This window comes from Malurus melanocephalus, unplaced genomic scaffold, assembly GCF_030028575.1.
Source record: "Malurus melanocephalus ecotype Western Australia unplaced genomic scaffold, MMel_1.1 scaffold_414, whole genome shotgun sequence".
Taxonomy (NCBI): Eukaryota; Metazoa; Chordata; class Aves; order Passeriformes; family Maluridae; genus Malurus; species Malurus melanocephalus.
In genome coordinates, this window is record NW_026623646.1 from 424,987 (window position 1) to 440,418 (window position 15,432).

The window sequence follows — 15,432 nt, forward strand, 5'->3', positions numbered from 1 at the left end:
AGTAATTGTTCAGCAGATATAGCTCTTTAAATAAACCCTGTTTTTCAAAAATTCAAAATACTAGAATGATTAAGCTATTAGTTCAGATACAGAAGGAAGGAGAACCAATATGTCCTGAGATTTGTAGATATTAAACACATATTTCAAAATACCTATCTTAGAATCATATTTTAGGGATAAATCTGTTAAGACTAAGAGTAACCATCTGATGTATGTAAATGTATAAAGCTGAGATTAAATAAAGACTCTTTGACAGTCATCTTGTCTCTAGTAATACCTCCATATCCTTCTGGTAAGCCCTGGTAAGCTTCTGGATTTCATTTTCAGATACTGTGGCACGTACTTGCTCTTTCTCCCAGCATTGCTGTACATCCTGTAGCTCCATTTTTAAAGTTTCTATTAAAGTCTCTCTGTCTGCACACTTAGCATGCAGATGGTTTAACTCTTTATTGGCTTCAGCCATGATATCCTGAGCTTCCTGTAAAACACAGGCATGAAAGGTTGGTAAAAATTTTACTGTATAAAATGCTACCTTAGTCCACTGCTTATCATCTGAGGAAGTAAACAGTCATATGACCACATGTATTCACAAGACTATAGGATAAGAACAGAATTTCAAAATTGACAGTAGGCYTCTTCCATAGCTTCTGCAACTAGACAGTGTTGGAAATCCATCTCTGACTGGTAAAGGCTSCATGGTGCAGTGATCTTCAGAGTACTCTCTGCCCCCACAAATGAGATGCAGACTACAAGGACCAACTTATCCTCTGCAGAGTGCAAAGCTCTCAGAGCTATTGAAAAGATTCATTATTTTCTTAAGCGAATCTTTGTTCTGTTACAGCTCACTCTGTAAGCAACATAGCTGTTCTTACCCATATACAAGATAAAAAATTGTGAGGATCACATCATGTGAGGATCAAGCCTCTTTGTAGGCTTGATCACAGGAAGTAAGTAATAATCAGAAATGGTCATAAATACAACTATTATGTTACCAGCACCAAAATCTTACTAGGTAAACAAAGAACTTTATACACTATCACTTTGAGCCAAAATATTGTGCAGATACACTGGATTTACAGCACTGTTAAGGTCTGCAAAAAGGTTATAYTGAAAGCACCATTTATTTTTCATAAAATCATAGCTTCATAGATAAAAAAATCATACAAAACGCACTACCAAATTCATCAGACAACTTCTATTCTTAATGAAAACATTAAAATTTTAAAGAAATATTACATTTCTAACACAAGTGCTTTCTAGATTTTCTAGATCATCTACACAATACTATTATCAAAAATCTAGAGAGACTGAGAACTGCCATATTGCATAAAAACCAGTACCCTCTGTGTGCAGCAAGTTCAATTTTTGCATGAAGAATACAAGTATCTCTTGCAAAGGCTTGCAGAATTTTTAGGTGACTTTAAAAGGTGCTCTAACAGAAGCCGAAGTCTTAAATCTTTTGAACATAAATTAGTAAAGAAAGTTCAGAACTAATTACTACACACCATGTGCAAGTATCCATTAATGTGAAGATTCAATAAACATTGCAAGAAACTCTTCACAAAAACATAAAGCAGCATATCCTCAGTAAAAGAATCTGAAAAATACTGGGTTCAGAGACATTCTATTTTGGCAATAATACTATATGATGCTAGTTGGGAGATAAGTTAAACCACAACCTCGGGACATGTTCACTCCCTTGGCTGTTGATTTAAACAGACAGAAAATCACAAAAGTGGTGTCATCCAAAAACATATCAAAAAATTATTGTTCCAAAATTAAAGAAAATTAAAGAAGGTAAATTTTGCTTTAAGAAATTTAGGCTGCCCACTTTACAGCTATTAAAGACACCTTGAGGCAACACATGCACTGACCTTTCTGATAAACACAAACAAAAAAAAAATTAACAAAAGAATGGACATCTTTAATAAAATATACTTTCATAAAAATACAGACAATTAAATCCTCTTTTCCTTTTCTTAAGGATAAAGTTTAAGAAAAAGATTACTGATACTGATTTCAATATAAAACAAACTTGCAAATTTATAAACCTATTTTAATAATTTCCGAAGTGCAACCAATGCATTTATGCAGTTTACAGTGGTAACCAGAATTAAATAATGTAGTTTACAGTGGTAACCAGAATAAAGCAGCATAGCTTCACACAAACTTGCAAGATAAACTAGTTTTCTCAACAGAATACAATGACATGGAGACTTACTCTGATAAGAAAAAAAGATACCTTTAATCCAGAAAGACACCTTTCGCAGAACTTTCAAATTTTATGCTAAATTCATTAAACCATACCTTAAGGTCTTGTTGTAAAGCACACATTTCCTCCTCAGATATTTCAAGTTCTTTTTTCATCTTTTTACACAAAGCCTTCGTGTTCTCAAGCTGTGAAAAATATGGAGGTCAAACAGGCTTTTACAGAAAGGCTGCAGTGATCCCTTCAATATAATATAAAGGAAGGATTTTGTACGTAAAAGTAAAAAAATAAAAATTATTTCAATTCCTTSAACAGTTTTTGTACTCCATACAATCTAAATAAGATGCCATTACAAAAGCACTAAGTAACTCTTTRTAATGATTTAAAATAAAGAGTAGTGGCAGAATCCCAAATGGAGTGCACTCTTACCTACCCTATTAACCCTCAACATATCTGACAAAAACATAAACTCTCTGAAATACACTTGAAAGCATAATAAATTCAGATAATGAATTCTGGGGAGTGGTTTGAGAAAATAAGTTTTCAAGTGAGAGGCCATTTGCAGAAACTGTGCAGCTACAAGGATGGTTCTTTACTGAGCACTGGATAGTATCCACATACTCTGAAAAGCAGCAATGTTCCAAAGAGGCATAGTGACTACTGCAGGGTTAAAAGCAACCATCTTAGAGGTTGCTTAACATCTACTGAGGTACCATAATGTGTACTAGCTTCACTTTCTACTTTCCAAAAGGATAACAACATATCAAAATAATGTGTGTCTTTGTTTACCTGATGATACTGGTTACACCTGACACTTAAGGAACAACTTAGAACCAGAACACCCCATTTACAAAATTTATRAATTATTTTTTAAATTGTATGTTTATTTTTATATTTTGATGTCAGGAGACCTGACATCAGAACAGGCAGAACACTTAGAAATAATTATACTRAATTACAGAATGCTATTGGAATATTTCCAGTCTGGTGTACTAGTCTTTTCCCTCTCCTCAAACATATTCTGGTATCTGCACTATACTTCTACACCTTTTTGTCACACAAATTAACTAGATCTTTTAATCTACTGTTTAACACACAACAAGTTTACCAGCATATTTCACATATACATACAGGTGTACACATACATTTATAAATTTATCAATATGTGGGATCTTGTTGAAAATCTTTCTATAAAGAGAACCAGTAAAAATTGCTTACTGTTGTGTTGCTTACCAAAACCCTTCCTATTGTGTATTAAAACATCCCAGTTTTATTGCACAGTGCCCTTCATAGTCCCCTTGTGCATTATTGTATTATTAAAAAGTTTTATTATTAACCATACCTAACATATAAAAAGGCAAAAGCAGCATTCTCTGTGGGGGTGGGGGTAATCAAGAAGGACAGAGCACTGCCCTTTCTGTGCTCCATGAAGGTGCTCAGTGATCTCTGGCTCCATATGACAACTTCAGGGTCAGTCACACACAGTCCTACTGGGAAGTCTTGTGGCAGGTCATCTGTTGGTCCTGCTCTGCTTGCGATTTATTTTCCTTGACAGTTCATTCTTCTTTCTGTCAGAACACTCTCTTTGCTTTCTTAGAAGCCACCCCCTTGGTCTCCCCACTGCTGTCTCTGGCACAGTTTCACAACAAAGCACATCACTAAGCCAAAGCCTGCTGAGTCGACTTTTCAACTGTGCTGCCTATCACGTGATGCTCCTCCTCCCAAATAACAATTCGCTGTGGGTAATATGTTCCTAGTTACTCTTCAGCTTCCAGACCTGGGTCTCAGAAGAGTTTCATAATGACTRCACACATCAGTTTTCTTATCTCACTGGGAGAGACTTAATAGTGTTTGCTGTTTAAAAAGTATAATTGTTTCCATGGTCACTTATTTTTGTACCCCTTGAACAAACTCAAAGGTTTTGTGGGAGCCCGTTCTTTTCTCAATAAAACGGGCAAAGCTAATATACTTCTCTTTTTTTTCCTCTTTTAATTCCTTTAATGTGTGGAGTGACTAGCTAGACTATGCATTTGTCAAAACAAAAGACAAAACCTAGAAACGGAGTGCTGGCATTTTTACAATCTTATCACACCTTGGTTTTCTGTACTTGCCAATTTTATTCAAAGACTAGCTAATCACAAGTTTGTACAATATGTTGAATGGTGCAGTTAATGTCTTTCTACAGTCTTTAAAGCCACAAATTAATAAAACATTTACACCCAAGAARAGTAATTTTGTCACACCAGCAAAACACACAACGAAATAAATGAAAGATTGTAACTTCTGAGTCAGTGATATAAAAGGGCAGTAGGACTGTGTYACATCTGCCTTTTTCAAGGGTAAGATTCCCAAAACTGAAATATTTCCATTATTTTCTTAGATGACTTTAAAAAGTATGTAACAGTCCTATTTTAATTGAAAGGACCACAAAATAGCTCCCAAAGAGATTACATTGAAAACACACTCGCCTCGAAAATTATACCAGTTTTAAAAGTACAGGAGATCATGATCACTTACATAACTGATTAGCAATGACTAYTGAGGCTAACCATTGTGTATTTAGGAATACTGCATTATATTCCACCGCACTCTTAGATCATTATATTTTAACTAAAATCCTATATATGAATGGCTTGTTATCCTACATGTTTTTTTTCCGAAAATAACCCCAAAGGTTGAACAAGAAAACCAAATTAAATTAGACAAAAAACTCTTCTCCTTGTCCCCACAAATGYAAATGAAATTTCACTGTAGGGCAAGCTTAGAGAAATAGCAGCAACAGAAATTTTTTTCTTTGGGTATACTTGGAGCTGTCAACTCAACATTCTCACTCTTCTGCCCCTTTTTACAAACAAAGTGTATGTACTGCTGCAGGCCAAATGCAATACATATAGAGCCAAACACCACAAGTGTTACCTCATTAGATGTRTCTTCCAGCTTGTTCTGGTAAGCTGTCAAGGTACACCTCAAAGTCTCAACGACAGAGCAGCTCAGAGGTTTATCTTTGTCCTCACAAGTGCCTGAAGGAAACATGGAACGAAAATTAAGCCTTAAAGCCACAGAGAGAAAACTACTCACCCTGGATGCGAGGTATTAGAATTAGTTAGGGCTTCAGTGACAGTACAGAACAGTGAAGAGTAGCCTTGCTTGCCATGACAGATACAGCTATACAGCCATACTTTCACAGCAAATATAGCCAAAAGACAGTTGTATCAAAGTTTTAATAAAGATACAGAACTTAGAATTCTGGATTACATTTATACCTAATGCATTTGGTATGCAATCTCACATATTATTTCTACTGTGGTCAAGCCTGTGTCATTGAGTCAGACAAGCCAACTTCAAAACCACACAGTTAYATACTTTGAAAAACATGTCTGAAAGTCAAGAAGTTACACTTTTCCTGACATTATTTTGCTGTTGTGACTAAGCATGCATATAATAATGCAGTACTTCATTTACTTAGAGCTTTAGCAAGCCAAAGATCACATGATGATGTTATGCTTGGAGAGGATTTAAAAATATTTTAAATTACCTTGAATTTCATTCCAAGGGAAATAATAAAAAAAAATGGTTATCTGTTTGCAAAGTCCTACATAATGGTTCAATTATAAATCTGATATATCCATTATATATCCACTAAACCTATTTATTAAACCTTGAGATGGAGATTTCTGATCTTGTTGTCCTAATTAGACACATATGAACAAGTCTGACCATGCCAAAGTGCACAGAACAATGTGCCAAGAAAGCAAAACAACATTGTATTGATGGAGAGATCGCAAGATGTCAGCTGATACTCAGTTTCCCAGAACAAACTTTTTTTCCCCCTGGTGTTACACCTCAACACCAGGTTATGATGACAGATCATTCTTCTCAGGATTACTTATATGCCTAAGAAGCATTTATAATGTACTTTTGTAAGAAATTATAGTACCAACTTTTCCACAAGCTTTCTATAAGCAAAACTCATAGCACCCTTATTTTGCAAAAGTCAAAAAATCTGCARCATTTGAAATCCAGGAAGGATAAACCATCTTAACTCCAATCAGAACTAAACAATGATACAGGTGTTTATCACCCTTGTCATTAAGCAATTTAGACAGAGTGGTTCATAAAGTCAAATCAGATTCTAAAGCCTAAGCCTTCTCTTTGGCTCAACATGAAACTTCGCCAGCTAGAGGCGCTAGTGCACTTATGTGCTTGCAGGGTGAGTATTTTCTAAGAATTCTACAATTAGTGCTAACTGATAAGCACAATACCAAGCCACTGTATACAAATTATGAGATTTCACCTGTAGGCTATACATAATGCACCAACAGGACTTACATAGATCCACGGTTACAAAGTACTGACAACTACCACTCTGAAAATTCTTTCAAGTACTTAGTCTCTTCTCTTCCAACACTTTGATAATACCAGAAAGTATAGAGAGCTATTCAGGCTGGACTAGGTGTTACAGTCAAAGTCACAGCTAAGTCAAAGCCACACATATTTGCAAGWTTGCTTTCAGTAATAGGTGCAAGATATGCTCTACAGCACGCATAACCCAGTGACAGACCCCTGCTCTGTTCCATCAACCACTCCACCTACTTAATGCAATTTCTTAAAGTCTACAGAGTCAGAGAGAAGCAAGATCTTCCTAATGAGACTCCAGAACCCTATAAACCTTAGAGATGTCCTAARTAACAGTGTTACACTTAAAACCAATCTAAGAAGTATTCATAAAATCTGACCTTTTTTGAGAAGCTTAGATTTCACATTGAAGAAAGTGACAAGTGCCACCTTACTATAATTTTTATCACTTAAATACAGTTATAGCTAAGCACAGAGTTCCAGTCCAGTCTTCACAATCACAAGACTAATTTCTCGCCATTAGCCMTTGTAGGAACATTCTGCATTAATCTTGTTGCACAGAAAAAAATAAATATTATTTTTTGATACTCACAGCTCTAGAGGAGTGGTAATATACCATTTTCATTCAGTTTAAAACAACACCTATTAAGTCAATCTAGCAGTTATCTTCCAGCCCATAGTTTTTTGTCAAGCTAAATAAGGTATTTTTATTTTTTAAGACCCAACCTGCAAAATGTTTGCCAAATTTAGTCTTTTACCAGTAAACTTTCCATGCTTGCCTTTGCTGCAACCCTATTTCAAGGCAGCTCAATCTGCCAACAGAAATACCAGATTCAGCCTACCCACATTAGCTGAAAACAAGCCTATTGCTTTAATGCTGCTTTGCCTTTTATGTTGTCTGCCTTCATACAACTATGAAGAAGACATGCAACATAATCCAGATGCACTGTTGCTGCAGAAACACCATATCAGCAATGATATAAAGAACTCAACCCAGTACTTGAAGATATTGCCCAGCATTGCCCAAGAGTTTGAGGGAAGAATTTTGGGAAAATGCCAAGTTCCATAGGAGTCTAACAGAAGTATACAAGTAAGTAAACTCTTAAACCTGTTCCTTCAGACTTCTGCTAGATCTACTGGGCCAAGTTAAGAAAGAGTTAATTTTCTTCGCAGCAGTTCATATAATGCTGTGTTTCAGCATTAAATGGTGATGCTAACTCAAAGTAACTAATACTCCTAAAATTTTGCACTCATTTCACTTTTTTTCAGATTACTACAACCATAATTACCTTTTTACTTGAAAACAAACATCCCTAAGAACAAACCCTGTTGCTGAATAATTGCAAGATATGATAAACTGCAAGATATGATATACTGAAAGATACAAAGTGAAATTATGCAAATGGACCAATAAGAATAACAATGCTGTGGAATTACAAAGGTCACTGGAAGAGAAGACATGGATTTACGCTTGTTATTTTGACATATATAAACTTTTWAAAAAATTTTCTAAAACTCTTTAATCTGTATTGGGTTAGCATGGCCTGGGTTTTTGGTAGCAGGGGGGTTACAGGGGTGGCTTCTACCGGCTGTGTGAAGATGGTAGTGGCTTCTACCAGCTGGTGGTGCCAAAGATGGACATACCGCTCACCAAGGCTGGGCCAATTAGAAATGGTGGCAATGTTTCAGTGATAACCAACTTAGGAATAAAGCAAAACAGAGGTTGTGGGGCAGTTTTAATTGTGATTACAGAGGAGCAGGAGTGAGAACTTGCGAAAGAACAACTCTGCAGACACCTAGGTCAGTATAGAAGGAGTGGCAGGAGGTGCTCCAGGTTCTGGAGCAGAGAAGCCCCTGCAGCCCAGAGTACAGCCCGTGGTGAAGCAGCTGTGCCCCTGCAGCYCATACAGGTAGGTCCATGGAAAYGTAGAGATCCCTCTGCAGCCCCACACCGGAGCAGGAGGAYGTCTGAAGGAGGCTGTGATCCTGTGGACAGAGGGGCCCTGCTCCCAGGTTGGAGCAGCCTGTCCTGGGAGAACTGCAGCCCAAGGAAGAGCAAGCCACACTGCAGTGGTCTGGGGTGGACTGCTGCCTGTAGGATGGACTCATACTGCAGCAGTTCAGAGATACTCATGCTGCTGCTCAAGAGATGGAGTCAAATCAGAGAATTTCTCAGTGAACTGTCTCCCATGGGAGGGACACCACAGTGCAGCAGGGGAAGGATTCCTCTCCCTGAGCAGCGGCAGAGGTCTTAGTCAATGAACTGACTACAACCCCCATTCCCCGTCTCCTTGTGCCAATGGGGTAGAAGGTAAAGCTGGCAAGGAGGGATGGGTGGGGTGGATGGTGTTTTTAAGGGCTTATTTTGCTTCTCATCATCCTGCTCTGATTTTGATAGTAACAAATTCACCTTATATCTCTCAGTCAAGTCTGTTTTGCCCTTGATGGTATTTGATGAGTGATCTCTTCCAGCCCTTATGTCAACCCATGAACCCTTTGTTAAATTTTCTCTCCTCTGTTCAGCTGCAAGGGGAGCAAGCGAGCAGCTTTGCTGGGTGTCTGGCATGGGGCCAGCATCAACCACAACATTATCTTAAAAATATAGTCTTATCTTCTCTTTACTTTGTAGCCCAATAATCACAACCTAATAGCACCTCAATTAAGGGGCTGGATCTCTAGTGTTGGATCTTCAATACTGACAGGTTTTTATGGAGATCTCTCAATTCCTTGAGTTCAAAGTTGACAATAAGAACAAGACTGCCCGGTCAGCTGTGACTCATGTAGCCCCTCATCTAGTAATTAGAATGCAAAGAATTATTTAAGGTTTTTACTTTTATTGGCACATAGGCATTCCCATTTCAAATACAATATTTTTTTTTTTTTAATTTGGATAAGTACTATTACATAAAAAATTCCTAAGTGCACCATAATAATATTATAATAATGCAAAAGCAGTAAAAGTAAGTTTCACACTTAGAAGCACAGCAAACATATAGAACGAATGTATTAGTCAATGTCTATTTTAATATTAGCTATAAAGACTCATTCAATCCACTGCAAAGCTAAATGCTACCATCTGTCTCAACAGAGCCAATGCAGAGATGCTAGAGCTTGAAWAAAAGATCTCTTTAAAACAATTTTTTTTAAGTTCATCTCAAACAAAGTAAATTCATACTGAAGGTACTGTTACCGAATCTCTAATATTATAGAAACACATCAAAGCTGTTCTCAGAAAGGTTTACCATCCAAAAGACAATTGGTGCTTTGGAAACTGCACTTCGGCAGCAGCATCCCATTGCCCCCAGAGTTACCCAAGTCTGTGTGAGCATGTGGGACATTGTAAAGCTGTGGAAAACATATATATAGTCTTGAAGAGTTTTTCAACCGTAAACCTACAGGTATGACCATGGTAATTACATGTATAATTACAGAATAAGAGTAATAGCAGTACCAAAAAAAAAAAATAAATCATATAGCCTACGCAATGAAATCACAATGTATCACAGATTCAAGGCTCACCTTCTAAGGACAAGAGAAACCCCAAGAAGTTGTTTCTTTATGGAAATTTAACAGCACCAGGCCATAGAAAGTGATTTTGTGAAGATACAAAAAAATGTATCTTCATTTCCAAGTGTTTTTAAAAACCCATTTATGTCTGCTGTTCCTAAAAGGTGCAAAAACATATCATGATATATGTAAAATAAACCCATTTGCTCTGTAAACCACATTTTACTTGCTTTCTTCCTGTTTACTGTCACTGCAAACTGAAAGTCTTTTGTGTCTAGTGGGATTTTTCTAACAGGAATAACRTAACTTTTATACACACCTTTAAATGAAGATTTTAAAAATTGTGCAACTTTCATCTTTAAAAAAATTACTAGCTTGATGCTAAAGTTCAGCTTGTTTGTGTTAGCCACAATTTCCAATGTTTAACCAGGCAGCAGTTTGTTAGGTCTAATACAATAATTATATATAAAGCCAAGTAGGAGAGTGACAACCACAATACAATAAATTTTAAAGAAAACAGAGAAATATTTGTTCTGTATCAGATTAAATCAATGCAACATAGTAATGGTCCACAATCAACTGTAAAAAGTACTGTGTTGCATCATGTGTCCTACACAACCTTTTTGAATATATGACCTTTAAGTTGCTGAAGGTTGCCTCAGAATTTGGCTCAGTTCAGGCAAAACATCTGTTCCCTTTGCAGGTATACTGTAAGGACTTTTTTCTCAGTTGGATTTAGAGCACAGCAAGTGAGCCCTTTTCTGACCGATCATATACGCCCCAGCACTTGTAAATCAAGCTCTGGGCTGACAACAGCAGGTCCACAATCCGTCACCCTTTCTCAGCTAGCAAGGCCATTTGACTGCTGTGAGAACTGCTCTTATCATGTCATCAAATCAAAGCATGTTGAGAAGAGGGAATGCAAGAGGCATCTGCAGAATTCCCACAATGTAGTGACTTTGGAACATTGACAGATGCATCTGTCATTTTATACCTTCAACTAACCTGCTGTCCGCTGGCCTGACATAGCAAAGCTGTCCAAGAGTAACTCCAGCTCTCTCATGTTGTTTTCATACGTCTCTGTTAGAAAGACCTGGTGTTTCTTGGCCTTTATTTGACAGGAGGAACAGACAAGACAAGAGGGGGTGGGGAGAGAAACACATTAAAATGAGTAAACAGAAGAAATACACGTCACAGTGATATACTCATTTCTCTTTAAATTTAAATTTCTGCTATATTTCTTTTTACACTGYTTCTTGAGCCAAGAGACCTAATATGACATAACAAATAAGTAACACAGAACCCTGAAACACACAATATAAAACTTAAGGATTTCAAAAGAAAATCAAAAAACGGTTGTACAAAAATTAAGTCTTCACCATCTTCTGCTCTAAAAGTATGTTAATGGACATTAAATTCTGACCATCTATGCAAGCAGTGAAATCTATTGTTACACCCCACAAGGGCATCCAGAAAGACACCGAACTACTGGCAGACAGGCTAGAAATCCATGATTTGGCACTCAGTCAAATCCCACACCTATGCTCATTGCAAACCTGCCTACTTCAATTGTTAGTACCTTCCATGCTAGGTAAGGATTTCTTCAATATCAAAAACTTGTCCTTATGCATGGAATATAAAGCTACAGAGTTCTTCAGCCACTATCACTGAATTTTCTTTAAGAAAGTTCCACTAAGTGAAGCCCTTTGTTCAAATCAAGACATCAACTTTTTTCAGAGACCGGAAATGTACTACAGCAGATTTTTTAGATCACTGCAACAGGAAGACTATCCCAAATCATTCCTTCAATTTATATCTGATAACTTGCAGTTTTCAAAGACATGATCCATAATTCCAGACAAGACCAAGGCCCTTTTGGGGATATGTARTTTTGACTTCTCAAGGAAATAAATGATTTTAACTCCCAACTGACAAAAAGTAATTCACCTCAGCAATTTCGAAAACCTAAAATCAGCAATAACAAATGAAAATCAACCACCCCCACCTCCTCCACTCCCCCCCCCCCCCMAWTYMARAGGAAACTAGCGTTAAATAATTTCACAATTTTCTTATGACAAAGGTTATGGTCAAAGATGTCTCATGACATCTTTGCTCAATTTTAATTGTTCAATTTATTTATAATCTAAATTCTAACACATATTTGCATAGTTTCCATTTCTACTTGGTAATGGAAAATTAAACTTTTTTATTGAGCAAAATCCTACTGTTTTCTATCATATCTAGAAACTATTGCTTTAGTTATGCTTCACTGCATGTCAAAGAATCCAGGCAATTTCTCATGTGTGGGAAACATCCTCCCCAGGAAAACTGCTACATACTGGTAGCATATAACTGTCAGGATAAAAAAAAACAAGAAATACATTTAATTCTCTGCAGTGTTCTTCACTATTCAGTTTAAATATTTTATAAATTTGCTTTACTCTTTCAATTTTAATTATATGTACTGTATATCAACTAATATATTATTCATATGTGTATTTCAGTGTTAGGTCCCCTGTAGCATTTACATGCCTTTCCTTGTGTGAGAGTTTGTACTACACTTCATAAAGAATTTCCAAGTCACTTCTATATATTGAAAAATAACTAAAGTTTAATTCCTACTCCATAAAATTATCTATATAAATACAGCTTGTAAATATTGAGATCCAGTAAAAATATTTTATGGGATGCAAGCACATTAAAGTGATTTACCATAATGTATTGACATCATTTCAAAGGCCTCACAAAACAAAAATAAGAAAATATAACAATATGAAAACATCACAATAAAATAAATACTCTTTTAACATAAGCCACTCAACCACTCCAGCACAAAGGTCAGACTAAATCTTCCCAGAAATACACGTTCCTATAGAGGAGTCAAATGTGAGAATTGCTTTCAATCTTCTCATCTAATTTTTTCGTTTTGTTTAGTTAATTTACCATAATTTAGTCAGTGCATTCCAGTCTATTCAGCCTTCACAGAGAAGCCTATGCTTTATTTGCTAATTGCATCTACACTTCCTACACCAATTTTAGTCTCTTTTTCAACAGCAATAAAGATCAAAAGGGAATTACTTGGACTAGCCAGTCTCTCTACACTTGAACTGCAAAATATTTAGTATCTTTCCTTTCTAACCTCCATTTTCAATCACTGTCCCCATTAACAGAAACTGAAGAAAAAGCCACTGTAAAATACACCCCTGAAAATCCAGGCACAGTTTAAGAGTCCAAAAGTATCTATTATTGATCTGATTTCTTATGTCTCACTGACAGATATCTAATAATAATGTATATAGCCATAAAAATCATGAAACAATTTAAACTGACCTGTGGAGGTCACTTGATCCCACTCCCCCTCTCTCAGAGGACAGTATGCTTGAAAGTCAGATTAGGCTGCTCTGAACCTTGTTCAATCAAGTTTTGAGCAACCGCAAAAATGGCATTTCAACAAACCCTCCAGGCAACCCGCTCCAACATCTCACAATCCTCGTTGTGAAGTTTTTTTGTTTTCCCTTACCGGTAATTAGAACTTTCCTGTTTTCTCTTACATTTCTAATGCATGGATCCACAGAGAGTATAGCTCAATCTTCTCCACAAACACCCACTTGATAGTACACTACAGTAGCTATTACCTCCTTAGATTTCTTCAGTCTGAACAAACACAGGGAGTATTCATAACACTTTATTTTGAAAAYGAAAATGGTGTACACAAGTGTAGAGTCAAACATAATCAACTGCAGCTGACAAATTCAGTTATTCCAGAAGATGTGATTACAATCCTTCTCAACAACTCCATCCATCAACCTGCTTGTGTTAGGGGATGCCATTCCTATAGAACTACTGGAAAAGTAAAGGTGCAGATGTTTTCCAGGTTATTTCAAAGGGGAAATCAAGTGACAAAGTTGCTAAAGCCATCATATAAAGATAACAGAAACAGGTGAAGAATATTTGTTAAGTAAGCCTTCCGCCACTTTGCTTGACTTCCTGTACATCAGAATGGACCACTCTTAACCTACAAAGTGCCTTGAAAACAACCTTGAAAAATATGGATATGCAGGAAACTACTCACTGAGTTCAAGTATTAATAGGAAGAATAAAAAAGGTTGTTCAGACATAATAAACTGGAGAAAAGACAGAGACATTGTTCAAGCCTTGAGCAATATGTTTAGGAATGCCAAAACCCACCCAAACTTAAATCTGGCATAGGATGTGAAGAGCAACAGAAAAAGCTTTCTGAAGTACACCACCAGCAAAAGGAAGACTAGGCAAAATGTGGGCCCTTTGCTAATGAGGCAGTGAGAGTGACTACGGCTGACTAGGGCAGAGAAAAAGACTTCTCATTGCTTTTTTCACCTATGTCTTCACTGGTAGAACCTGCCTTTGGGTATTTCAGGTCCCTGAGATCACTAAGTTTCCATGAACTTCAGAACTTAAAATTCTCAAAATATGCTAGGAGTGTTTCCTATACTCCCCAAAGACAATGCCCTTCTTCACAATATATTCCAAACTGGAGGCTAAAAACCTAGTAACATGGAGGAAAATCATACTTTCTGAACCTAGAACAAATGCTGAGTTTTAGCATACCAAACGCTTCCTTGAATCAAACTTCATAYCCTTAAAAAGGCTCCTATTTTCACAAAACAACCCTAGGACTAAAACTTTTCAGCAGAAAATGTGTTTGGCAACATACTTATTTAATCAGCAACTTCAAAACACAATCACATTTTTTAAGAAATTAAATAGAAAGCAAACATTTTTTATTAAAAATACGGTAGACCCCATTGAGGAGAAAATCTTTCTTCCAAATTCTTAATATCCTCATTTGTAAGGATAATCTGAACTATTAGGAAAACTGACTACTTATAAAATTATTCCACTGTCAGAATTGTGACAAACCAAAATGAAACAAAACCCTCACAGACAAACTCTCTCCTTGGGCTACTATTTATTTTTGAACTATTGAATAATTGAACTATTGAAAATTATTGAAAAGTTATTGAACTATTGAATAATTCTTTTATTATCTTCTATCAGCTAGAATAATCAAAAATCTATAGAGGGGTCAGGTCATGTGGAAATTAAATATAGTCTCTAAGAAATTTAGTGTTCCAGTTCTAATCACCTGAAACACATTAATTAAAATGCTGAAGTCTAATTTAAACTCTTCTTGTTCCCTAAAAAGATATTTGTAACCACTTCTGGTGGGACAGAATGCTATAAAGTATCTCTTCAGGTTTTGGGCTTTGGTTTTTTTTCTAAGTCAAGAAAGATTTTTTGAGAATTGCAACTTCAAATTTTAGATGTTTGTCTTCCAACACCCAGACATCACACCTTGAGTGACCTCTGCACTTCCTGAA

At 36.3% G+C, this 15,432-nt stretch overlaps 1 protein-coding gene across 6 annotated transcripts in view; it reads right to left on the reverse strand.

The window, feature by feature from the left end:
* Positions 1-15,432, reverse strand: part of CCDC171 (coiled-coil domain containing 171) — a 146,441-nt gene that overhangs the window by 90,811 nt on the left and 40,198 nt on the right. For 5 of the 6 annotated variants that reach the window (XM_057379641.1, XM_057379644.1, XM_057379640.1 and 2 more), the window contains 4 exons: positions 11,078-11,180; positions 5,126-5,229; positions 2,308-2,397; positions 278-478 (listed from right to left, as the gene is read on the reverse strand). In XM_057379641.1, the coding sequence (XP_057235624.1) occupies positions 278-478; positions 2,308-2,397; positions 5,126-5,229; positions 11,078-11,180 (498 nt within the window). The remainder of the gene's footprint in view (positions 1-277; positions 479-2,307; positions 2,398-5,125; positions 5,230-11,077; positions 11,181-15,432) is intronic. The other variant, XM_057379643.1, reaches the window with a different exon arrangement.